The following is a 24,855-nucleotide window of genomic DNA, read 5'->3' on the forward strand; positions in this document are numbered from 1 at the left end:
CATAATTTAACCCTGTTTCTATATGGCTCTCTGACTCTCTGACTCTCTGGACACTCCAAGGGGACTCCTAATAGGTAACAGCAAAAGGCTCTGGGTAACAGTAGTGCACTACTCCCCTATCAGGGCTCTGGGTAACAGTAGTACACTACTCCCCTATCAGGGCTCTGGGTAACAGTAGTGCACTACTCCCCTATCAGGGCTCTGGGTAACAGTAGTGCACTACTCCCCTATCAGGGCTCTGGGTAACAGTAGTACACTACTCCCCTATCAGGGCTCTGGGTAACAGTAGTGCACTACTCCCCTATCAGGGCTCTGGGTAACAGTAGTGCACTACTCCCCTATCAGGGCTCTGGGTAACAGTAGTACACTACTCCCCTATCAGGGCTCTGGGTAACAGTAGTGCACTACTCCCCTATCAGGGCTCTGGGTAACAGTAGTGCACTACTCCCCTATCAGGGCTCTGGGTAACAGTAGTGCACTACTCCCCAATCAGGGCTCTGGGTAACGGTAGTGCACGATATAACTGTAACGATCGTCGTGCAGGAAGGAAGAAGTGGACCAAGGCGCAGCTGGGAGCGAACACATGTTATTTATTTCAGACTGAAATAACACGGTCAAAAACAGAGAATAAACGTATCGCTACTGCTCAAACAAAAAAGAGACAACAACCCAAAAACATCGTGGGGGGAAAAGGAACTTAAATATGATTCCCCAATCAGAGGCAACTAGCGACAGCTGTCTCTGATTGGGAATCGACAGAACCCAACATAGAAATACGCCCCAAAGCAAGGCTATACCAAAACATAGAAAATAAACTATAGAAATGCCACACCCTGACCAAAATAGAAGAGTTCACCTGGTCAGGGCGTGACAGTACCCCCCCTCCAACGGTGCGTACTCCCGGCGCACCAACCTAAAGTCTATTAGGGGGGGGACCCGGGTGGGCGCCTCACCCTCGGTGGAGGCTCTGGCCCCGGGTGTGTTTCTCCCCCTGCCTCCACCCTAGCCCTACCCCTCTGGCCCGGACTGGACCACGGTGGAGCGGCATGCTCAGGCTCCGGAGCGGAGCCGCCGACCGGAACAGGACTGGTCACCGGTGGACCGGACACAGGCCGTGCCGGACTGTGGACACGCGCCGTGGGCCTGGTGCGGGGAACAGGGACGGGCCGGACAGGACCGGGGACACGCACCACCAACCTGGTGCGGGGAGCAGGGACGGGCCGGACTGGCCTGGGGACACGCACAACCAACCTGGTGCGGGGAGCAGGGACGGGACGGACTGGACTGGGGACACGCACCACTGGCTTGGTGCGGGGAGCAGGGACGGGCCGGACAGGACTGGGGACACGCACCACTAACCTGGTGCGGGGAGCAGGGACGGGCCGGACTGGACTGGGGACACGCACCACTGGCTTGGTGCGGGGAGCAGGGACGGGCCGGACAGGACTGTGGACACGCACCACTAACTTGGTGCGGGGAGCAGGGATGGGCCGGACAGGACTGGGGACACGCACCACTAACCTGGTGCGGGGAGCAGGGATGGGCCGGACTGGACTGTGGACACGCACCACATTCGCCCGGCAAGGGCGAGGTGCTGGCACAGGACGTGCTGGACCGTGACCGCACACCGGCGACACAGTGCGCATAAGCGGCGCCGGATATCCTGGACCGAGGAGGCGCACTGGAGGTCTGGAGTGCACAGCTGACATCACCCGTTCTGGCTCAACGCCCACCTTAGCCTGGCAAGTGTGGAGCGCTGGCACAGAACGCACTGGGCTGTGCAGCCGTACCGGAGACACAGTGCGCGTCCTCGGCGCAGGATACATCGGACCGAGAAGGGGCACCGGAGGCCAGGAGCGCTGAGCCGGCACAACACGTCCTCGCTGAACACTCCCCCTAGCCCGGCAAATGTGGGGCGCTGGCACAGAGCGCACTGGGCTGTGCAGGCGCACTGGCGATACCGTGCGCACCTCTGCCACCCAAGGCTCTTCCTCCACGCTGTCCCTACGCAGGTCCTCCAGGACCTGCCACATCTCTGCCTCCTCCTTCGCCGTTATCCCCCACGAGAGCAGTGGTCTGGGCTCTTCCTCTGCCCTTCCGGACCACCCCATTAGCCCCCCCAAAAAAAATTCTTGGGGGTGTCTTCCGGGCCTCCTCGACTGCCGCCTGCGACTCCTTCCACCGGCTGGCATCACCTCCTCGACCTGGGAATCCTTCCGCCAGGGTCCTTTCCCCGACATGATCTCCTCCCAGGTCCAGAACTCCTTCCCCTCGCGAGCCCATCTCTCGCGCTCCTTATCCTCCCGCTGCTTGGTCCTGGTACGGTGGGTTGTTCTGTAACGATCGTCGTGCAGGAAGGAAGAAGTGGACCAAGGCGCAGCTGGGAGCGAACACATGTTATTTATTTCAGACTGAAATAACACGGTCAAAAACAGAGAATAAACGTATCGCTACTGCTCAAACAAAAAAGAGACAACAACCCAAAAACATCGTGGGGGGAAAAGGAACTTAAATATGATTCCCCAATCAGAGGCAACTAGCGACAGCTGTCTCTGATTGGGAATCGACAGAACCCAACATAGAAATACGCCCCAAAGCAAGGCTATACCAAAACATAGGAAATAAACTATAGAAATGCCACACCCTGACCAAAATAAAAGAGTTCACCTGGTCAGGGCGTGACAATAACTCTATTGGGAATATGGTGCTATTTGGGACAGCCAGTGTGTAGTAGGCAGGTGGGTGGTTGGGGTCTGGAGGTCAATACTCCTCCATTCATACCTATTCCTATTCATACCTATCCCTTTTCATACCTATCCCTATTCATACCTATCCCTATTCATACCTATCCCTATTCATACCTATCCCTATCCCTACCTATCCCCATTCATACCTATTCCTATTCATACCTATCCCTTTTCATACCTATCCCTATTCATACCTATCCCTATTCATACCTATTCCTATTAATACCTATCCCTATTCATACCTATCCCTATTCATATCTATCCCTATTCATACCTATTCCTATTCATACCTATCCCCATTCATACCTATCCCCATTCATACCTATCCCTATTCATACCTATCCCTATTCATACCTATCCCTATTCATACCTATCCCCATTCATACCTATCCCTATTCATACCTATCCCTATTCATACCTATCCCCATTCATACCTATCCCTATTCATACCTATCCCTATTCATACCTATCCCTATTCATACCTATTCCTATTCATACCTATCCCTATTAATACCTATTCCTATTCATATCTATCCCTGTCCATATCTATCCCTGTCCATATCTATCCCTATTCATATCTATCCCTGTCCATATCTATCCCTGTCCATATCTATCCTTACCACTCCTCCCTTCCTGTCTAAAAGCTACCCATTATTACCTGCCTGTCCCAAAGCTACCCATTATCACCTGCCTGTCCCAAAGCTACCCATTATTACCTGCCTGTCCCAAAGCTACCCATTATCACCTGCCTGTCCAGTGTGGCCCTGACACCTTCCTGTCCAGTGTCTCCCTGACACCTTCCTGTCCAGTGTCTCCCTGACACCTTCCTGTCCAGTGTCTCCCTGACACCTTCCTGTCCAGTGTCCCCCTGACACCTTCCTGTCTAGTGTCTCCCTGACACCTTCCCGTCCAGTGTCCCCCTGACACCTTCCTGTCCAGTGTCTCCCTGACACCTTCCTGTCCAGTGTCCCCCTGACACCTTCCTGTCCAGTGTCTCCCTGACACCTTCCTGTCCAGTGTCCCCCTGACACCTTCCTGTCCAGTGTCTCCCTGACACCTTCCTGTCCAGTGTCTCCCTGACACCTTCCTGTCCAGTGTCTCCCTGACACCTTCCTGTCCAGTGTCCCCCTGACACCTTCCTGTCCAGTGTCTCCCTGACACCTTCCTGTCCAGTGCCCCCCTGACGCCTTCCTGTCCAGTGTCTCCCTGACACCTTCCTGTCCAGTGTCTCCCTGACACCTTCCCGTCCAGTGTTTCCCTGACACCTGACACACACACACACACACACACACACACACACACACACACACACACACACACACACACACACACACACACACACACACACACACTCCCCCTACACAAACTGACATACACACACACACACTATGTCCCAGGCCTGGATGTGTTGTGAAGCGCCCCTCCCTAATGCATGATAATGCACTTTTTCTTTCCCGGAGGAATAGAGCGGGAATGATCATCAGCCACGCTCCGTTACTCCAAATCATTCACGCACAGCTTTAAGAACACATCGCTCACTAATACCCTGCCACCCCTGGGGCTGCAACTACTGCACCGCATCCACCGGTGTAGAGAAAGGGAGAGAGGGAAGAGAGGGAGAGAGGGAGACAGCGAAGAGAGAGTGATGAGGGGGCGGGCAGAGATATAGAGGCAAGGAGAGAGAGGAAGGATTCCTAAGACTTGTCCTTCAGTCTGAGGGTGAGATGAGGAAGGATGTCCTAAGACTTGTCCTTCAGCCTGAGGGTGAGATGAGGAAGGATGTCCTAAGACTTGTCATTCAGTCTGAGGGTGAGATGGGGAAGTATGTCCTAAGACTTGTCCTTCAGTCTGAGGGTGAGATGAGGAAGGATGTCCTAAGACTTGTCCTTCAGTCTGAGGGTGAGATGAGGAAGGATGTCCTAAGACTTGTCCTTCAGCCTGAGGGTGAGATGAGGAAGGATGTCCTAAGGCCTCCCTCCCTCCCCATGCTCTCTTTAATTTAATTTATTTTTCATCTGGGAGATTGGTGGCTAGCGCCCAGCTGCGTTTGTGGCTGAAGCTAGCTGGGGGGGGGGTTGATTGGGTGCTGTTTGTGACCCATAGTGGCCTGCCTTGTTCACAGTAAACTGCCAGGGGAGGGATGGGCAGCCTTGGTGGCAGGGCGGTGAGGTTGGAGGTTTGTCTGAAAACCACACCATTCTCTCCAGGGGAGGATGGAGTGGGACGACAAGATTTTGAGCGTGAGGTGAATCATAGGACAGCACACCGGGCCAAGGCAGCGGGGTTTTGCATGCTGTCCAAAATGGCACCCTATTCCACATGTAGTGGTCTGGTCATGGTGGTTCTGGTCCAAGGTAGTGCACTAAATAGGGAGCCATTTGGGATGCAAAGGGTTTCCGTCTTTTTTGTTCCGTCAGTGCGTGCGTGCGTGTGTGTGTGATATTTGAGTGCATGTGTACAGTGTGTGTGTGTGTGTGTGATGTTTGGGTGCATATGTACAGTGTGTGTGTGTGTGTGTGTGTGTGTGTGTGTGTGTGTGTGTGTGTGTGTGTGTGTGTGTGTGTGTGTGTGTGTGTGTGTGTGTGTGTGTGTGTGTGTGTGTGAGCAGCCTATACAGTATAAGAACTATGTGTGTGATGTTTGGGTGCATATGTACAGTGTGTGTGTGTGTGTGTGTGTGTGTGTGTGTGTGTGTGTGTGTGTGTGTGTGTGTGTGTGTGTGTGTGTGTGTGTGTGTGTGTGTGCAACCTATACAGTATAAGAACTATGTGTGTCCGATCCAATTAAATGGGAATGGGTAGTGAATGGTAGAACGAACACCACTTCCTGGTTCTCCAGGAAATCAGCCAATTAGCAGGCTGCCTGATCAAACAAGCCTGGTGGCCCCGCCCTGCACAACTCTCTTCACTAATGAGCTCTCTCAGCTAGGAGGTTCACAGAGAGAGAGAGCGAGAAAGACAGAGAGAAAGGAGGACAAGGGAGAAAGTGAAAATACAGGACAGATGGGAGAAAGAAATGGAGAGAGAAACACAACAGATGAGGGGTCGAGTGACTAGCGAAAAAATTGTGGAAGGGGGCAAGAAACTTGAGAGCCTGGGAAAGGCAAATCTAGACAGCTTCAAAATACCAGCACCTGTGTTTGAGCTGTCCTACGCCAGGAGAAAGAAGAAGAGAGAGAGAGAGAAAGGAGAGAGAGAGAAAGTGAGCATGGCAGGAGAGAGGCCTTGGTCAAGGCTACAGAGTGGAGTTTATCCAGGAACACTACAGGAAAAGAGGACAGGTTGGGATTACTTCCACCTGGTGAGGATGAACAAGAAGGGAAAGAGGGAGCTGGAGGATGTGTGTGTCTGAGAGAGAGAGAGAGAGAGAGAGAGAGAGAGAGAGAGAGAGAGAGAGAGAGAGAGAGTGAGAGACTGGGCCAAAGCCATTGTTAACAGACAGAGAAAGAGAGAGAGAGAGAGAGATGATATATGTGTGCATCGTTACAACACTCTACAGTGTATAGCCATAGTATGACATTTGAAATGTCTCAATTCCTTTGTGTGTTTAATTTTTACTGTTCATTTTTTATTTATTGTTTATTTATTTCACTTTTGCTTATTATCTATTTCACTTGCTTTGGCAATGTAAACATATGTTTCCCATGCCAATAAAGTCCTTTGAATTGAATTGAGAGAGGGAGCAGAGAGAGAAAGAGAGAGAGAGAGACTCTTCAATATTTACATTAACGAATTGGCCACTATTCTAGAAAAATCCTCAGCCCCTGGTGTTAGTCTCCACAATTCAGAAGTTAAATGCCTACTCTTCGCAGATGACCTATGCCTGCTGTCACCCACAGCACATGGCCTACAGCAGAGCCTGGACCTGCTAGAGCAGTACTGCCAGAACTGGGCCCTGGCAGTAAACCCCAAAAAGACTAAAATAATGATTTTCCAGAGAAGATCCAGATCTTAGGGAATTAGATCAAAGTTCTCAATTGGTACAAAATATATAGAGTACTGTACACACTACAATCACTTAGGTTTAAAAATAAGCTCAACTGGACACCTTAATGAGGCAGTGAATGAATTGAGAGAGAAAGCACGCATGGCATTCTACGCCATTAAAAAATAAATTCAAATTGAAATACCTATTAAAATTTGGCTAAAACTAATTGAATATGTCATTGAACCAATTGCACTTTATGGAAGCGAGGTGTGGGGTCCACTTGCAAAACAAGATTTCAACAAATGGGACAAACACCCCATTGAAACCCTACATGCAGAGTTCTGTAGGTGGGTTGGCAGCGCACTACATTGCTGCATGCCATAAGTTGAGGGACAGTGTCTGACAGACCAATAAACCTGCACATGTACGCTTATTGTTATTGTTGAATGTATGGTTATTTTGACCCTTGGTTATTGTTGTTACTGTTGTCCCGTTGACAATTTTGAGAGAGAGAGAGAGAGAGAGAGAGAGAGAGAGAGAGAGAGAGGAGAGAGAGAGAGAGAGAGAGAGAGAGATAGATAGATAGATAGATAGATAGATAGATAGATAGATAGATAGATAGATAGATAGATAGATAGATAGATAGATAGATAGATAGATAGATAGATAGAGCGGTCCAAAGGAAGTAAAAACAGGATAGACAAGAGAAAGGAGGAAAGAAGAAACAGGGAATAAGTGCAGAAATAATAACTGCAGGCGTCTATAGTCTTCCCAAGGACTCCCAGAGGACTGGCTGTAGAAGGCAGATGGTCCTGTATCTTAAGCATTCAGCTCACTGTTCTGTTGCAGGGCAGCAGCCAGGAGGTGCCACAAGACACATTCCTCACAGACTCGGGGCAGCACAGGAAAACTATTAGGGACAGGGCACCGCTTCTCAATATTAATACTATCTAGAGAAGTACATGGGAGTGTAGATACAGCAGGGGAGTGGAGATACAGCAGGGGAGTGTAGATACAGCAGGGGAGTGTAGATACAGCAGGGGGAGTGTAGATACAGCAGGGGGAGTGTACACACAGCAGGGGGAGTGTAGATACAGCAGGGGAGTGTAGGAGTGTAGATACAGCAGGGGAGTGTAGATACAGCAGGGGGAGTGTAGATACAGCAGGGGAGTGTAGATACAGCAGGGGGAGTGTAGATACAGCAGGGGAGTGTAGATACAGCAGGGGAGTGTAGATACAGCAGGGGAGTGTAAATACAGCAGGGGAGTGTAGATACAGCAGGGTAGTGTAGATACAGCAGGGGGAGTGTAGATACAGCAGGGGAGTGTAGATACAGCAGGGGGAGTGTAGATACAGCAGGGGAGTGTAAATACAGCAGGGGAGTGTAGATACAGCAGGGGGAGTGTAGATACAGCAGGGGGAGTGTAGATACAGCAGGGGAGTGTAGATACAGCAGGGGGAGTGTAGATACAGCAGGGGAGTGTAGATACAGCAGGGGGAGTGTAGATACAGCAGGGGGAGTGTAGATACAGCAGGGGAGTGTAGATACAGCAGGGGAGTGTAGATACAGCAGGGGAGTGTAGATACAGCAGGGGGAGTGTAGATACAGCAGCAGGGGAGTGTAGATACAGCAGGGGGAGTGTAGATACAGCAGGGGGGGTGTAGATACAGCAGGGGGAGTGTAGATACAGCAGGGGAGTGTAGATACAGCAGGGGGAGTGTAGACACAGCAGGGGAGTGTAGACACAGCAGGGGAGTGTAGATACAGCAGGGGGAGTGTAGATACAGCAGGGGGAGTGTAGATACAGCAGGGGAGTGTAGATACAGCAGGGGGAGTGTAGATACAGCAGGGGGAGTGTAGATACAGCAGGGGAGTGTAGATACAGCAGGGGGAGTGTAGATACAGCAGGGGAGTGTAGTACCAGTGTAGATACAGCAGGGGGAGTGTAGATACAGCAGGGGGAGTGTAGATACAGCAGGGGAGTGTAGATACAGCAGGGGAGTGTAGATACAGCAGGGGAGTGTAGATACAGCAGGGGAGTGTAGATACAGCAGGGGAGGGGAGTGTAGATACAGCAGGGGGGTGTATATACAGCAGGGGGAGTGTAGATACAGCAGGGGGTGTAGATACAGCAGGGGGGAGTGTAGATACAGCAGGGGGAGTGTAGACACAGCAGGGGAGTGTAGACACAGCAGGGGAGTGTAGATACAGCAGGGGGAGTGTAGATACAGCAGGGGGAGTGTAGATACAGCAGGGGAGTGTAGATACAGCAGGGGGAGTGTAGATACAGCAGGGGAGTGTAGATACAGCAGGGGGAGTGTAGATACAGCAGGGGTGTGTAGAAACAGCAGGGGGAGTGTAGATACAGCAGGGGAGTGTAGATACAGCAGGGGAGTGTAGATTCAGCAGGGGAGTGTAGATACAGCAGGGGAGTGTAGATACAGCAGGGGAGTGTAGATTCAGCAGGGGAGTGTAGATACAGCAGGGGGAGTGTACACACAGCAGGGGGCGTGTAGATACAGCAGGGGAGTGTAGATACAGCAGGGGAGTGTAGATAAAGCAGGGGAGTGTAGATTCAGCAGGGGAGTGTAGATACAGCAGGGGGAGTGTACACACAGCAGGGGGAGTGCAAATATAGCAGAGGAGTGTAGATACAGCAGGGGAGTGTAGATACAGCAGGGGGAGTGTAGATACAGCAGGGGGAGTGTAGATACAGCAGGGGAGTGTAGATACAGCAGGGGGAGTGTAGATACAGCAGGGGTGTGTAGAAACAGCAGGGGGAGTGTAGATACAGCAGGGGAGTGTAGATACAGCAGGGGAGTGTAGATACAGCAGGGGGAGTGTACACACAGCAGGGGGAGTGTAGACACAGCAGGGGAGTGTAGATACAGCAGGGGAGTGTAGATTCAGCAGGGGAGTGTAGATACAGCAGGGGGGAGTGTACACACAGCTGGGGGAGTGCAAATATAGCAGAGGAGTGTAGATACAGCAGGGGGAGTGTAGATACAGCAGGGGGAGTGTAGATACAGCAGGGGAGTGTAGATACAGCAGGGGGAGTGTAGATACAGCAGGGGAGTGTAGATACAACAGGGGAGTGTAGCTAACAGCAGGGGGAGTGTAGATACAGCAGGGGGAGTGTAGATACAGCAGGGGGAGTGGTAGATACAGCAGGGAGTGTAGATACAGCAGGGGGAGTGTAGATACAGCAGGGGGAGTGTAGATACAGCAGGGAAGTGTAGATACAGCAGGGGAGTGTAGATACAGCAGGGGGAGTGTAGATACAGCAAGGGGAGTGTAGATACAACAGGGGAGTGTAGATACAGCAGGGGAGTGTAGAAACAGCAGGGGAGTGTAGATACAGCAGGGGGAGTGTACACACAGCAGGGGGAGTGTAGATACAGCAGGGGAGTGTAGGAGTGTAGATACAGCAGGGGAGTGTAGATACAGCAGGGGGAGTGTAGATACAGCAGGGGGAGTGTAGATACAGCAGGGGAGTGTAGATACAGCAGGGGGAGTGTAGATACAGCAGGGGAGTGTAAATACAGCAGGGGAGTGTAGATACAGCAGGGGTAGTGTAGATACAGCAGGGGGAGTGTAGATACAGCAGGGGAGTGTAGATACAGCAGGGGGAGTGTAGATACAGCAGGGGAGTGTAAATACAGCAGGGGAGTGTAGATACAGCAGGGGGAGTGTAGATACAGCAGGGGGAGTGTAGATACAGCAGGGGAGTGTAGATACAGCAGGGGGAGTGTAGATACAGCAGGGGAGTGTAGATACAGCAGGGGGAGTGTAGATACAGCAGGGGGAGTGTAGATACAGCAGGGGAGTGTAGATACAGCAGGGGAGTGTAGATACAGCAGGGGAGTGTAGATACAGCAGGGGGAGTGTAGATACAGCAGCAGGGGAGTGTAGATACAGCAGGGGGGGGGTAGATACAGCAGGGGGGGGTGTAGATACAGCAGGGGGGTGTTGTGTAGATACAGCAGGGGAGTGTAGATACAGCAGGGGGGAGTGTAGACACAGCAGGGGAGTGTAGACACAGCCGGGGAGTGTAGATACAGCAGGGGGAGTGTAGATACAGCAGGGGGAGTGAGATACAGCAGGGGAGTGTAGATACAGCAGGGGGAGTGTAGATACAGAGGGGGAGTGTAGATACAGCAGGGGAGTGTAGATACAGCAGGGGAGTGTAGATACAGCAGGGGAGTGTAGATACAGCCGGGGGAGTTGTAGATACAGCAGGGGGAGTGTAGATACAGTAGGGGAGTGTAGATACAGCAGGGGAGTGTAGATACAGCAGGGGAGTGTAGATACAGCAGGGGAGTGTAGATACAGCAGCAGGGGAGTGTAGATACAGCAGGGGGAGTGTACACACAGCAGGGGGAGTGCAAATATAGCAGAGGAGTGTAGATACAGCAGGGGGGAGTGTAGATACAGCAGGGGGAGTGTAGATACAGCAGGGGAGTGTAGATACAGCAGGGGGAGTGTAGATACAGCAGGGGGAGTGTAGATACAGCAGGGGAGTGTAGATACAGCAGGGGGAGTGTAGATACAGCAGGGGGAGTGTAAGATACAGCAGGGGGGGTGTAGATACAGCAGGGGAGGTAGATACCGCAGGAGAGTGTAGATACAGCAGGGGAGTGTAGATAAGCAGTGAAGTGTAGATACAGCAGGGGAGTGTAGATACCAGCAGGGGAGTGTAGATACAGCAAGGGGGAGTGTAGATACAACAGGGGAGTGTAGATACAGCAGGGGAGTGTAGAAACAAGCAGGGGAGTGTAGATACAGCAGGGGGAGTGGTACCACCCAGCCGGGGGGGAGTGTAGATACAGCGGGGAGTGTAGGAGGTAGATACATCAGGGGAGTGTAGATACAGAGGGGGGAGTCGTAGATACAGCAGGGGAGTGTTAGATACAGCAGGGGGAGTGTAGATACAGCAGGGGAGTGTAGATACAGCAGGGGAGTGTAGATACAGCAGGGGAGTGTAAATACAGCAGGGGAGTGTAGATACAGGCAGGGGTAGTGTAGATACCAGCAGGGGGAGTGTAGATACAGCAGGGGAGGGTTAGATACAGCAGGGGGAGTGTAGATACAGCAGGGGAGTGTAGATACAGCAGGGGGAGTGTAGATACAGCAGGGGAGTGTAGATACAGCAGGGGAGTGTAGATACAGCAGGGGAGTGTAGATACAGCAGGGGGAGTGTAGATACAGCAGGGGAGTGTAGATACAGCAGGGGGAGTGTAGATACAGCAGGGGAGGTAATTACAGCAGGGGGAGTGTAGATACAGCAGGTGATGTGTAGATACAGCAGGGGAGTGTAGATACAGCAGGGGGAGGTGTAGACTCAGCAGGGGGAGTGTAGACTACAGCAGGGGAGTGTAGGCTACAGCAGGGGGAGGTGTAGATACAGCAGGGGGGAGTGTAGGATTACAGCAGGGGAGTGTAGATACAGCAGGGGAGTGTAGATACAGCAGGGGGATGTAGTATACAGCAGGGGGAGTGTAGTATAGATACAGCAGGGGGAGTGTAGATACAGCAGGGGAGTGTAGAAACAGCAGGGGGAGTGTAGATACAGCAGGGGGAGTGTAGATACAGCAGGGGGAGTGTAGATACAGCAGGGGGAGTGTAGATACAGCAGGGGAGTGTAGATACAGCAGGGGAGTGTAGATACAGCAGGGGAGTGTAGATACAGCAGGGGGGCGTGTAGATACAGCAGGGGGGGAGTGTAGATACAGCAGGGGGAGTGTAGATACAGCAGGGAGTGTAGATACAGCAGGGGGAGTGTAGATTACAGCAGGGAGTGTAGATACAGCAGGGGGAGTGTAGACACAGCAGGGGGTGTAGACACAGCAGGGGAGTGTAGATACAGCAGGGGAGTGTAGATACAGCAGGGGGAGTGTAGATACAGCAGGGGAGTGTAGATACAGCAGGGGGAGTGTAGATACAGCAGGGGAGTGTAGATACAGCAGGGGGAGTGTAGATACAGCAGGGGTGTGTAGAAACAGCAGGGGGAGTGTAGATACAGCAGGGGAGTGTAGATACAGCAGGGGAGTGTAGATTCAGCAGGGGAGTGTAGATACAGCAGGGGAGTGTAGATACAGCAGGGGAGTGTAGATTCAGCAGGGGAGTGTAGATACAGCAGGGGGAGTGTACACACAGCAGGGGGAGTGTAGATACAGCAGGGGAGTGTAGATACAGCAGGGGAGTGTAGATAAAGCAGGGGAGTGTAGATTCAGCAGGGGAGTGTAGATACAGCAGGGGGAGTGTACACACAGCAGGGGGAGTGCAAATATAGCAGAGGAGTGTAGATACAGCAGGGGAGTGTAGATACAGCAGGGGGAGTGTAGATACAGCAGGGGGAGTGTAGATACAGCAGGGGAGTGTAGATACAGCAGGGGGAGTGTAGATACAGCAGGGGTGTGTAGAAACAGCAGGGGGAGTGTAGATACAGCAGGGGAGTGTAGATACAGCAGGGGAGTGTAGATACAGCAGGGGGAGTGTACACACAGCAGGGGGAGTGTAGATACAGCAGGGGAGTGTAGATACAGCAGGGGAGTGTAGATTCAGCAGGGGAGTGTAGATACAGCAGGGGGAGTGTACACACAGCAGGGGGAGTGCAAATATAGTAGAGGAGTGTAGATACAGCAGGGGGAGTGTAGATACAGCAGGGGGAGTGTAGATACAGCAGGGGAGTGTAGATACAGCAGGGGGAGTGTAGATACAGCAGGGGGAGTGTAGATACAACAGGGGAGTGTAGATACAGCAGGGGGAGTGTAGATACAGCAGGGGGAGTGTAGATACAGCAGGGGGATTGTAGATACAGCAGGGAGTGTAGATACAGCAGGGGGAGTGTAGATACAGCAGGGGGAGTGTAGATACAGCAGGGAAGTGTAGATACAGCAGGGGAGTGTAGATACAGCAGGGGGAGTGTAGATACAGCAAGGGGAGTGTAGATACAACAGGGGAGTGTAGATACAGCAGGGGAGTGTAGAAACAGCAGGGGAGTGTAGATACAGCAGGGAGTGTAGATACAGCAGGGGGAGTGTAGATACAGCAGGTGAGTGTAGATACAGCAGGGGAGTGTAGATACAGCAGGGGGAGTGTAGATACAGCAGAGGAGTGTAGATACAGCAGGGGAGTGTAGATACTGCAGGGGGAGTGTAGATACAGCAGGGGAGTGTAGATACAGCAGGGGGAGTGTAGATACAGCAGGGGAGTGTAGATACAGCAGGGGAGTGTAGATACAGCAGGGGAGTGTAGATACAGCAGGGGGAGTGTAGATACAGCAGGGGAGTGTAGATACAGCAGGGGAGTGTAGATACAGCAGGGGGAGTGTAGATACAGCAGGGGAGTGTAGATACGTGTGTGAGTTTTCTATCAGTCCCTTGCCCTTTGCTTCATGTCCTACATCTGCAAATCCTTACCCTATAGTCCCCTATATCCCCTGACCCCTATAGTCCCCTATATCCCCTGACCCCTACAGTCCCCTATATCTCCTGACTCCTATAGTCCCCTATATCCCCTGACCCCAATAGTCCCCTATATCCCCTGAACCCTATAGTCCCCTATATCCCCTGACCCATATATTTCCTGACTCCTACAGTCCCATTATCCCCTGACCCCTATATCTATATCCCCTGACCCCTACAGTCCCCTATATCTCCTGACTCCTATAGTCCCCTATATCCCCTGAACCCTATAGTCCCCTATATCCCCTGACCCCTATAGTCCCCTATATCCCCTGACTCCTATAGTCCCCTATATCCCCTGACCCCTATATCTCCTGACTCCTACAGTCCCCTATATCTCCTGACCCCTATAGTCCCCTATATCCCCTGACCCCTATAGTCCCCTATATCCCCTGACCCCTATAGTCCCCTATATCCCCTGACTCCTATAGTCCCCTATATCCCCTGACCCCTATATCACCTGACTCCTACAGTCCCCTATATCTCCTGACCCCTATAGTCCCCTATATCCCCTGACCCCTATAGTCCCCTATATCCCCTGACCCCTATAGTCCCCTATATCCCCTGACCCCTATAGTCCCCTATATCCCCTGACCCCTATAGTCCCCTATATCCCCTGACTCCTACAGTCCCCTATATCTCCTGACCCCTATAGTCCTCTATATCCCCTGACCCCTATAGTCCCCTATATCCCCTGACCCCTATAGTCCCCTATATCCCCTGACCCCTATAGTCCCCTATATATCCCTGACCCCTATAGTCCCCTATATCCCCTGACCCCTATAGTCCCCTATATCCCCTGACCCCTATAGTCCCTATATCCCCTGACCCCTATATCTATATCTCCTGACTCCTATAGTCCCCTATATCCCCTGACCCCTATAGTCCCCCTATATCCCCTGACCCCTATATCTATATCTCCTGACTCCTATAGTCCCCTATATCTCCTGACCCCTATAGTCCCCCTATATCCCCTGACCCCTATATCTATATCTCCTGACTCCTATAGTCCCCTATATCCCCTGACCCCTATAGTCCCCTATATCCCCTGACCTCTATAGTCCTCTATATCTATATCCCCTGACCCCTATAGTCCCCTATATCCCCTGACCCCTATATCTATATCTCCTGACTCCTATAGTCCCCTATATCCCCTGACCCCTATAGTCCCCTATATCCCCTGACCCCTATATCCCCTGACCCCTATAGTCCCCTATATCCCCTGACCCCTATAGTCCCCTATATCTCCTGACTCCTATAGTCACCTATATCCCCTGACCCCTATATCCCCTGACCCCTATAGTCCCTATATCCCCTGACCCCTACAGTCCCCTATATCTCCTGACTCCTATAGTCACCTATATCCCCTGACCCCTATATCCCCTGACCCCTATAGTCCCCCTATATCCCCTGACCCCTATATCTATATCTCCTGACTCCTATAGTCCTCTATATCCCCTATATCCCCTATATCTCTTGACTCCTATAGTCCCCTTTACCAGGACAGATGGCAGTAGTGGAGAGAGGGGGAGATGGAGGAAGAGAGAGAGAGACGGATAGAGATGGGGAGAGAGAGAGAGACAGAGAAAGGGAGAAAGGGATGGAGACAGGGAGACAGATAAAGAGAGAGAGAGAGAGATGGGGGGAGAGAGAGACAGACAGAGAGAGAGCAAGACAGAGACAGAGAGAGAGACAGAGAGAAAAAAAGAGAGACAGGCAGTCAGAGAGAGACAGGGGCAGAGAGAGAGAGAGACAGAGAGACAGAGAGAGAGAGACAGAGAGAGACAGACAGACAGACAGACAGACAGACAGACAGACAGACAGACAGACAGACAGACAGACAGACAGACAGAAACAGGGGGAGGTGGAGGGGAGTGTGTGAGAGAGAGAGAAACAGGGGGAGGTAGAGGGGAGTGTGTGAGAGAGACAGAGAGACAGAGAGACAGACAGAGAGAAACAGGGGGAGGTGGAGGGGAGGGGGGGTGGAGGGGAGGGGAGGTGGAGGGGAGTGTGTGAGCATCAACAACAGGTTCACATTTTGATTCAGATTCAATAAATCCTATTTCAGCACAGTTGGTGACCACTCTTCCATCTTTCTTTACCAATCCATAATCTCTCGCTCTCTCTCCACTACCACTCTTCTCCTCCGCCCTCCTGCCTCCCTTTCTCATCAGTAATACAGTAACAACAAATGTGATAAAATATAGAATCCTGTTGGGATAGAATGTCTATACACTCCTCTCTGAATGGTGAATTAAATATAGTTGCGTTGCGGAATGACGCTTGATAGACCAGGAAGTGCCCACTGTGATATGCACCTGCGACGGCCGCCCACAAAGACTGGCGTAGGATCAGCGTTCCTCATGTCCAAGTTTGTTTTGAGCATAAAGGCCAGTAGTTAGTATACATGTGGAAACGTCCTGACTGCAAGGGATGTAGCCTATGCATCCGGTAGTGGGTTACAGGTAGCTACATTAGAAAGAGCTAGAACAGGGGTCTCCAGCAGGTCGATTGCAAGCTACCAGTAGCTCGCAGCCAACCTATGAGTAGCTCGCCAAACAATTCTGAAAGTGCACACAATTTTCCCGTGTTCCACCGCAAAATGTCATAAAGAAATCTCACAAGTATCAGACACCGCAAGTTCCCAGCTACTTATCTAATCAACACAACATTGACGTTATCCCACCCCTGGTTAGCCACTATTGGCTTAAAAAGCCAAACCTAACACAATATATGGCAATTAATTTCCAGCAATATTGCACCTGTCTGTGTGGTGCGCACGTTTGTCCATCACTCCATGTGTAACCATCTTGTGGTTTGACAGAAATACTTGCCCCAAAACCTTCTCAATTAAATATTAACTGCAAAGTAGGCTTACCTGGCAGAAGTATGTCATGAGTAATTATGTCATTTGTATCTATTATTTAGATCAAACTTTGCCAAGAAATGAGCAGCAGCAGTACAGAACCATCGCTAGACCACCACATTAGAGGGCACATTCCTCACTCGCTAGATGGCAATTAAAGCGCCAGATGCGTAAAACTTCTTAAGGCTAGGGAGCAGTATTCGGAAGTTCGGATGACTGACGTGCCCAAAGTATACTGCCTGTTACTCAAGCCCAGTAGCATTGGATAGAAAACACTCTGACGTTTCTAAAACTGTTAAAATAATGTCTGTGAGTATAACAGAACTGATATGGCAAAAACCCGAGGAGAATCCATCACAAAAATTGTTTTTGAGGTCACAGGCTATTCCAATGCTTGTCTATGAGATATTCAAAGGAATTCCTCACAGATTGCAGTTCCTATGGCTTCCACTAGATGGCAACAGTCCTTATAAAGGGTTTCAGGCTTGTTTTCTGAAAAATCAGCTAGTAGTTGTAGTTTTTCGAGGTGTCTCTCATTAGGACTGTAGTCTTGTGGCGCGCGTAAATGAGAGCGCACACTTCGTTATTTATCTCCGGTATTGAACATACTACATTCTGTTTTAAATTTTATAGTTTATTTACATATTAGGGTACCTGAGGATTAATTAGAAACGTTGTTTGACTTGTTTGGACGAAGTTTACCAATAACTTTTGGGATTTCTTTGTCTGCATGTTGAACGAGTGGAACGGGTGAATTACTGAATCAAACCCGCCAACTAAACTGACTTTTTAGGGATTTAAAGAAGGACTTTATCGAACAAAATGACCATTTGTTGTGTAGCTGGGACCCTTGGGATTGCAAACAGAGGAAGATCTTCAAAGGTAAGTCATTTATTTCATCACTTTTTCAGATTTTTGTGACGCCTTTGCTGGTTTGGAAAATGTTTTTAATGCTGGTGTATGCGGGGCGCTGTCCTCAGATAATCACATGGTATGCTTTTGCCGTAAAGCCTTTTTGAAATCTGACAACGTGGTTTGATTAACAAGAAGTTAAGCTTATAAACGATGTAAGGCACTTGTATTTTCATTAATGTTTAACATTACAATTTTTGTATTTTGAATTTCGCGCTCTGCAATTTCACCGGATGTTGTCGAGGTGGGTCGCTAGCGTCCCACCTAGCCCAAAGAGGTTTTAACCTGTTAGGGCTAGGGGGCAGTATTTACACGGCCGGATAAAAAACGTACCCGATTTAATCTGGTTACTACTCCTACCCAGTAACTAGAATATGCATATAATTATTGGCTTTGGATAGAAAAGACCCTAAAGTTTCTAAAACTGTTTGAATGGTGTCTGTGAGTATAACAGAACTCATATGGCAGGCAAAAACCTGAGAAGATTCCTTACAGGAAGTGCCCTCTCTGACAAGATTTTGTTCTTGTCTCTGTTTATTGAAGACTGAGGATCTTTGCTGTAACGTGACACTTCCTACGGCTCCCATAGGCTCTCAGAGCCCGGGAAAAAGCTGAATGATATCGAGGCAGCCCCAGGCTGAAACACATTTGCGCTTTTGGCAAGTGGCCGATCAGAGGATAATGGGCTTAGGCGCGTGCACGAGTCGACCCCGTGCTTTATTTTCTTTCGTCTATTTACCTAAACGCAGATTCCCGGTCGGAATATTATCGCTTTTTTACGAGAAAAATGGCATAAAAATTGATTTTAAACAGCGGTTGACATGCTTCGAAGTACGGTAATGGAATATTTAGACATTTTTTGTCACGAAATGCGCCGTGCTCGTAACCCTTATTTACCCTTTCGGATAGTGTCTTGAACGCACGAACAAAACGCCGCTGTTTGGATATAACTATGTATTATTTGGGACCAAACCAACATTTGTTATTGAAGTAGAAGTCCTGGGAGTGCATTCTGACGAAGAACACCAAAGGTAATCAAACTTTTCTAATAGTAAATCGGAGTTTGGTGAAGGTTAAACTTGCTGGGTGTCTAAATAGCTAGCCCTGTGATGCCGGGCTATCTACTTAGAATATTGCAAAATGTGCTTTCACCAAAAAACTATTTTAAAATCGGACATATCGAGTGCATAGAGGAGTTCTGTATCTATAATTCTTAAAATAATTGTTATGCTTTTTGTGAACGTTTATCGTGAGTAATTTAGTAAATTGTTAGTAAATTCAAGGGAAGTTTGCGGGGGGTATGCTAGTTCTGAACGTCACATGCTAATGTAAAAAGCTTTTTTTTTATATAAATATGAACTTGATTGAACAAAACATGCATGTATTGTATAACATAATGTCCTAGGTGTGTCATCTGATGAAGATCATCAAAGGTTAGTGCTGCATTTAGCTGTCTTCTGGGTTTTTGTGACATTATATGCTAGCTTGAAAAATGGGTGTCTGATTATTTCTGGCTGGGTACTCTGCTGACATAATCTAATGTTTTGCTTTCGTTGTAAAGCCTTTTTGAAATCGGACAGTGTGGTTAGATTAACGAGAGTCTTGTCTTTAAAATGCTGTAAAATAGTCATATGTTTGAGAAATTGAAGTAATAGCATTTCTAAGGTATTTGAATAACGCGCCACAGGATTCCACTGGCTGTTACGTAGGTGGGACGATTTGGTGCCACCTACCCTAGAGAGGTTAACCGTTTTTTTACCAGGTATATTGACAGAAAACATTGTGCACTACTTTCTCTTGTACACTAAGGACCTGGAGAAGAGTTGCAGAGAAGAAGAGAAGAATGTGACTATTTGAAAGCTAGAGAAAACTGACTAGCTCGTGACATGTTTCATTTTTTTTAAATGAGCTCTTATGCTAGAAAAGGTTAGAGACCCCTGAGCTAGAAGGTACTGGTACAAGGAACAAACATTATCTATGCATGAAGCTGGCTGAGAATATTGGTGCAGTGAGCAATCAAACACTATATATTGCAAGACTATTGGACAATGGACTCCATTGGTCCATTGGTCATGACATCATCATTAGGCGCCGTCGAGTGACTCACCTCTGATGATGGACAGCTTGGCGTTAACGTTGACCTCACCCTCGCTATTTTCAGCCACGCACTCGTAGATGTTCTCGTCCCGCGGCGCTCGTAGAGGCTGGATCCGAAGGACGGCGCCGGCACCCTCGTCGAACTCTATAGTCTGTGTCAGAGAGAAAGGGCAACGTTATAGCGATCTGTTTTTGAGTTAAAGACAACATAACTATTCTTCTAGGAGCTAGACTCCTCGACTAGCTCTTAGGTGCACCTTTATTTCAAATATACCATTTTATTCACTGCAAAGCTTCAGAATATGAGCCAGGACATCGCTATGCTAGTCCAGTGGCCAAGTCTTCAGAAAAGGTCACCATGGGATAAGGTTAGTTTTGAGGTTTAATGTTTTCAAAATGTTCAAAGCCGTCCATTAGGACAATTATGATTCGATATAAGTACCTTTTCAGAGTATAAACCGTCATTCTCAGCAATATCAACTAATAATCATAACATAACTGTTGATGTGCTCATATTGTACTCATAGATCACGCTATACATGGGATTTTACATATGATTTTACATGTGATTTCCATAATATATAACAAAGAGAACTGACGTGTGGATAGATGCGGGTGACCAAGTAAAGTGACGTGTGGAGGTGCCTGTTGTCAGCCGAACGGTTCAGCGTCGAGTCATGATGAATCTCAAGGCTACAGCGCTAATGAGGAAACAGCACTGTGACTGAGTCCAGATCAATATCAAAGCAAAAGCTGCTGGAGGGGGAATGCAACGATTTCGAACCTTCATAAAATGACTGTTTTAAAGCAAGGAAATAGCAATCATTGGAGCCACAGTTCAATCGTTTTTTTCTCAGTCTTAGCGGAAGAGAATGCAAAACAGTTTGGGATTGGACTGTACTTGTCCTGTACTGTCCTGTACTGAAATTGCCCTGTCCTGCACTTGTCCTATACTGTACTGTACTTGTCCAGTACATGTCCTGTCCTTTTTTTGTACTTGTCCTGTACTGTCCTAAATGTGTCCTGTACTTGTCCTATACTCAACATGTCCTGTCCTGTACTTTTGCTGTACTTGTCCTGTACTGTCCTATACTGAACTTGTCCTGTACCTGTCCTGTACTTGTCCTGTACTGTACTTGTCCCGTACTTGTCCTGTCCCGTACTTGTCCTGTACTGTCCTGTACTGCTCTGTATTTGTCCTGTACTGTACTTGTCCTGTACTGTCCTGTACTTGTCCTGTATTTGTCCTGCACTGTCCTGTATTGTCCCCAATATGTCCTGTATCGATCTGTCCTGTATTTGTCATCTCAAGGAACTTGTCCTGTACCTGTCTTGTTCTGTACTTGACCTGTTCTGTACTTGTCCTGTCCTGTATGGCGCTGTACTTGTCCTGTACTGTCCTGTTCTGTACTTGACCTGTTCTGTACTTGTCCTGTACGGCTCTGTACTTGTCCTGTACTTGTCCTGTACTGCTCTGTATTTGTCCTGTACTGTACTCTCCTGTACTTGTCTTGGACTTGTCCTGTACTGTCCTGGACTTGTCCTGTACTGTCCTTGACTTGTCCTGTATTTGTTCTGTATTTGTTCTGTTCTTTCCTGTACTTGTCCTGTAATGTCCTGTACTGCTCTGTATTTGTCCTGTACTGTCCTGTATTTGTCCTGTACTGTCCTGTACTTGTCCTGTCGTGTATTTGTCCTGCACTGTCCTGTATTGTCCCCGATTTGTCCTGTATTGATCTGTCCTGTATTTGTCATCTGAAAGAACTTGTCCTATACCTGTCTTGTTCTGTACTTGACCTGTTCTGTACTTGTCCTGTCCTGTACATGTCCTGTATGGCTCTGTACTTGTCCTGTACTTGTCCTGTACTGCTCTGTATTTGTCCTGTACTGTCCTGTATTTGTCCTGTACTGTACTTGTCCTGTGCTGTATGGTACTGTCCTATCCTGTACTTGTCCTGTACTGTACTGTCTTGTGTTTGTCCTGCATTGTCCCGTATTCGCCTGTATTTGTCATCTCAAGGAACTTGTCCTGTACCGGTCCTGTACTGGCCTTGTCCTGTCCTGTACTATATTTTATTTTAGATTTAACCTTTATTTAACTAGGCAAGTACCCCAGCCAAACCCTCCCCTAACCCGGACAACGCTGGGCCAATTGTGCGCCGCCCTATGGGACTCGCGATGACGGCCGGTTGTGATACAACCCAGGATTGAACCAGAGTCTGCAGTGTGTGTGTGCCAATGTGTATTTGTCCTGTACTGTTCTGTACTTGTCCTGTACTGTCCTGTATTTGTCCTGTACTGTCCTGTAATTGTCCTGTACTGTCCTGTACTGTACTTGTCCTGTATTTGTCCTGTACATGCCTGTCCTGTACTTGTCATGCCATGTCCTGTATTTGTCCTGTACTTGTCCTGTCCTGTACTTGTCCTTTACTTGTCCTGTCCTGTCCTGTATTTGTCCTTCCCTTGTCCAGTATTTGTCCTGGCCTGTACTTGTCCTGTACTTGTCCTGTCTTGTCCTGTCCTTGTACTTTTCTTCCCTTGTCCTTTATTTGTCCTATCCTGTACCTGTCCTGTACTTGTCCTGTACTGTCCTGCACTTGTCCTGTTCTGTACTTGTCCTGTCCTGTCCTGTCCTGTACTTGTCCTGTCCTGTACTTTTCCTGTCCTGTACTTGTCCTGTCCTGTACTTTTCCTGTCCTGTACTTGTCCTGCCCTGTCCTGTACTTGTCCTTTTCTTGTCCTATACTTGTCCTGTACCTGTCCTGTACTTGTCCTGTCCTGTCCTGTCCTATCCTATCTTGTCCTGTCCTGTACTGTCCTATCCTATCTTGTCCTGTCCTGTACTGTCCTATCCTATCCTATCTTGTCCTGTACTTGTCCTGTCCTGTCCTGTACTTGTCCTGTTCTGTACTTGTCCTGTCCTGTCCTGTCCTGTACTTGTCCTGTCCTGTTCTGTACTTGTCCTGCCCTGTCCTGTACTTGTCCTGTGTTTATTTTTACGTGTTCTTCTTCATAACAGGTTTCTGGTTTCACCCCAGGTGTGTGCCTGACTGTGTGTCGGTCTGTGTGTGTCTGACTGTGTGTGTGTGTGTGTGTAACTGAACTCAGGTTCCATCTTCTTCTGCTCTTATTAAAACTCAGGTTCCATCTTCTTCTGCTCTTATTAAAACTCAGGTTCCATCTTCTTCTGCTCTTATTAAAACTCAGGTTCCATCTTCTTCTGCTCTTATTAAAACTCAGGTTCCATCTTCTTCTGCTCTTATTAAAACTCAGGTTCCATCTTCTTCTGCTCTTATTAAAACTCAGGTTCCATCTTCTTCTGCTCTTATTAAAACTCAGGTTCCATCTTCTTCTTCTCTTATTAAAACTCAGGTTCCATCTTCTTCTGCTCTTATTAAAACTCAGGTTCCATCTTCTTCTGCTCTTATTAAAACTCAGGTTCCACCTTCTTCTGCTCTTATTAAAACTCAGGTTCCATCTTCTTCTGCTCTTATTAAAACTCAGGTTCCATCTTCTTCTGCTCTTATTAAAACTCAGGTTCCATCTTCTTCTGCTCTTATTAAAACTCAGGTTCCATCTTCTTCTTCTCTTATTAAAACTCAGGTTCCATCTTCTTCCCTCCTTCTAAGTACGTTGGCAGCGTCGTTAACATGACTGTGTGTTAGCACAAGAGCGTGTATGTGTGTGTTAGCGAGTCTGTGTGTGTGTGCTGTCGATGTGAGGAGTGTGTTAATTAAGGAAACCCTGAGAATCAATCATGACTTTAGACACACCATCTGGGCTCACACAGAGACACACAACAAACAAACATTATAAATAAGGCACAGCGGGCGCAGGGGGAAAGTAGCATGCCACTACTAGAACCGAACGTCAAACAAACGTCAAATTCAGCTAGTCATTCAAGTGGAAAAGGACAAGTAGAATGTATTGGCACTGTGCCAAGTCATGTCACTAAACATGCAGTGGTTTCTTGTAATTGATGCCTGGTTAAATTAAAACCATTGTCTGTCGTGATGTAGTTTGTGTACAAGTAATATATCCATGTCAAATGAACAAATAGACATGTGTGGCTCAGTTTGTAAAAGCTTTAGCAATGCCAAGGTTGTGGGTTCGATTCCTGTTGCGGCCACATATACAAATATGTAAGTTGCTTTGGATAAATCTGTCCACTAAATTGTATTTATTATGTATGTGATATTAATATGTATTATTCCATACTACATCCACAACAGTAGGGGGCAGTGTAGGGTTACAAGGTTACACTGTCTCACCTCAATGCGCTGGGAGTTGACTTTCTTCCCCTTCTTGTTCCAGCTCACCCGGGGCTTAGGGTCTCCTGTCGCCTGGCACACGAACGAGACCACACCCCCAGATACGCCAATCTGGTCTACGGGAACTTTAGTGAATCTTGGTGGTGCTGGAACGAGGGAGAGAGGGAGAGACATTAGAACAGACTAAAGAGACCAAAGTGATGCAACAGTACCAGTGGAGTTAACCCAATTCATTACGGGCCCAGTTGTAGCTGCAAATTAAGGTCATTACATTTCCAAAAGTTTATGTGCATACACAAACAAATAGACAGGCACACACACACCAAAAACACACACACACACACACACACACACACACACACACACACACACCAAAATGGCGCTGGAGAAGAAGGCAGCCGTTTTACATGACCCCAACCGATTGTGTTTTTTTGTTTGTTTATTTGAGTTGTTTGTAACTTATTTTTTTACTCATTTTGTACATAATGTTGCCACTACCGTCTCTTGTGACCGAAAATAACTTCTGAACATCAGGACTGGGATTACTCACCACGGACTGGAAGAATTA

At 48.6% G+C, this 24,855-nt stretch overlaps 1 protein-coding gene across 1 annotated transcript in view; it reads right to left on the bottom strand.

The window, feature by feature from the left end:
• The window catches only part of LOC115151250 (receptor-type tyrosine-protein phosphatase S-like), a 394,494-nt gene that overhangs the window by 171,678 nt on the left and 197,961 nt on the right, over window positions 1-24,855 (bottom strand). The window contains exons 4-5 of the mRNA XM_029695206.1: window positions 24,288-24,433; window positions 20,027-20,168 (exon numbers count right to left, since the gene is read on the bottom strand). Of these exons, the coding sequence (XP_029551066.1) occupies window positions 20,027-20,168; window positions 24,288-24,433 (288 nt within the window). The remainder of the gene's footprint in view (window positions 1-20,026; window positions 20,169-24,287; window positions 24,434-24,855) is intronic.

Source organism: Salmo trutta, chromosome 17 (genome assembly GCF_901001165.1).
Source record: "Salmo trutta chromosome 17, fSalTru1.1, whole genome shotgun sequence".
Classification (NCBI taxonomy): domain Eukaryota; kingdom Metazoa; phylum Chordata; class Actinopteri; order Salmoniformes; family Salmonidae; genus Salmo; species Salmo trutta.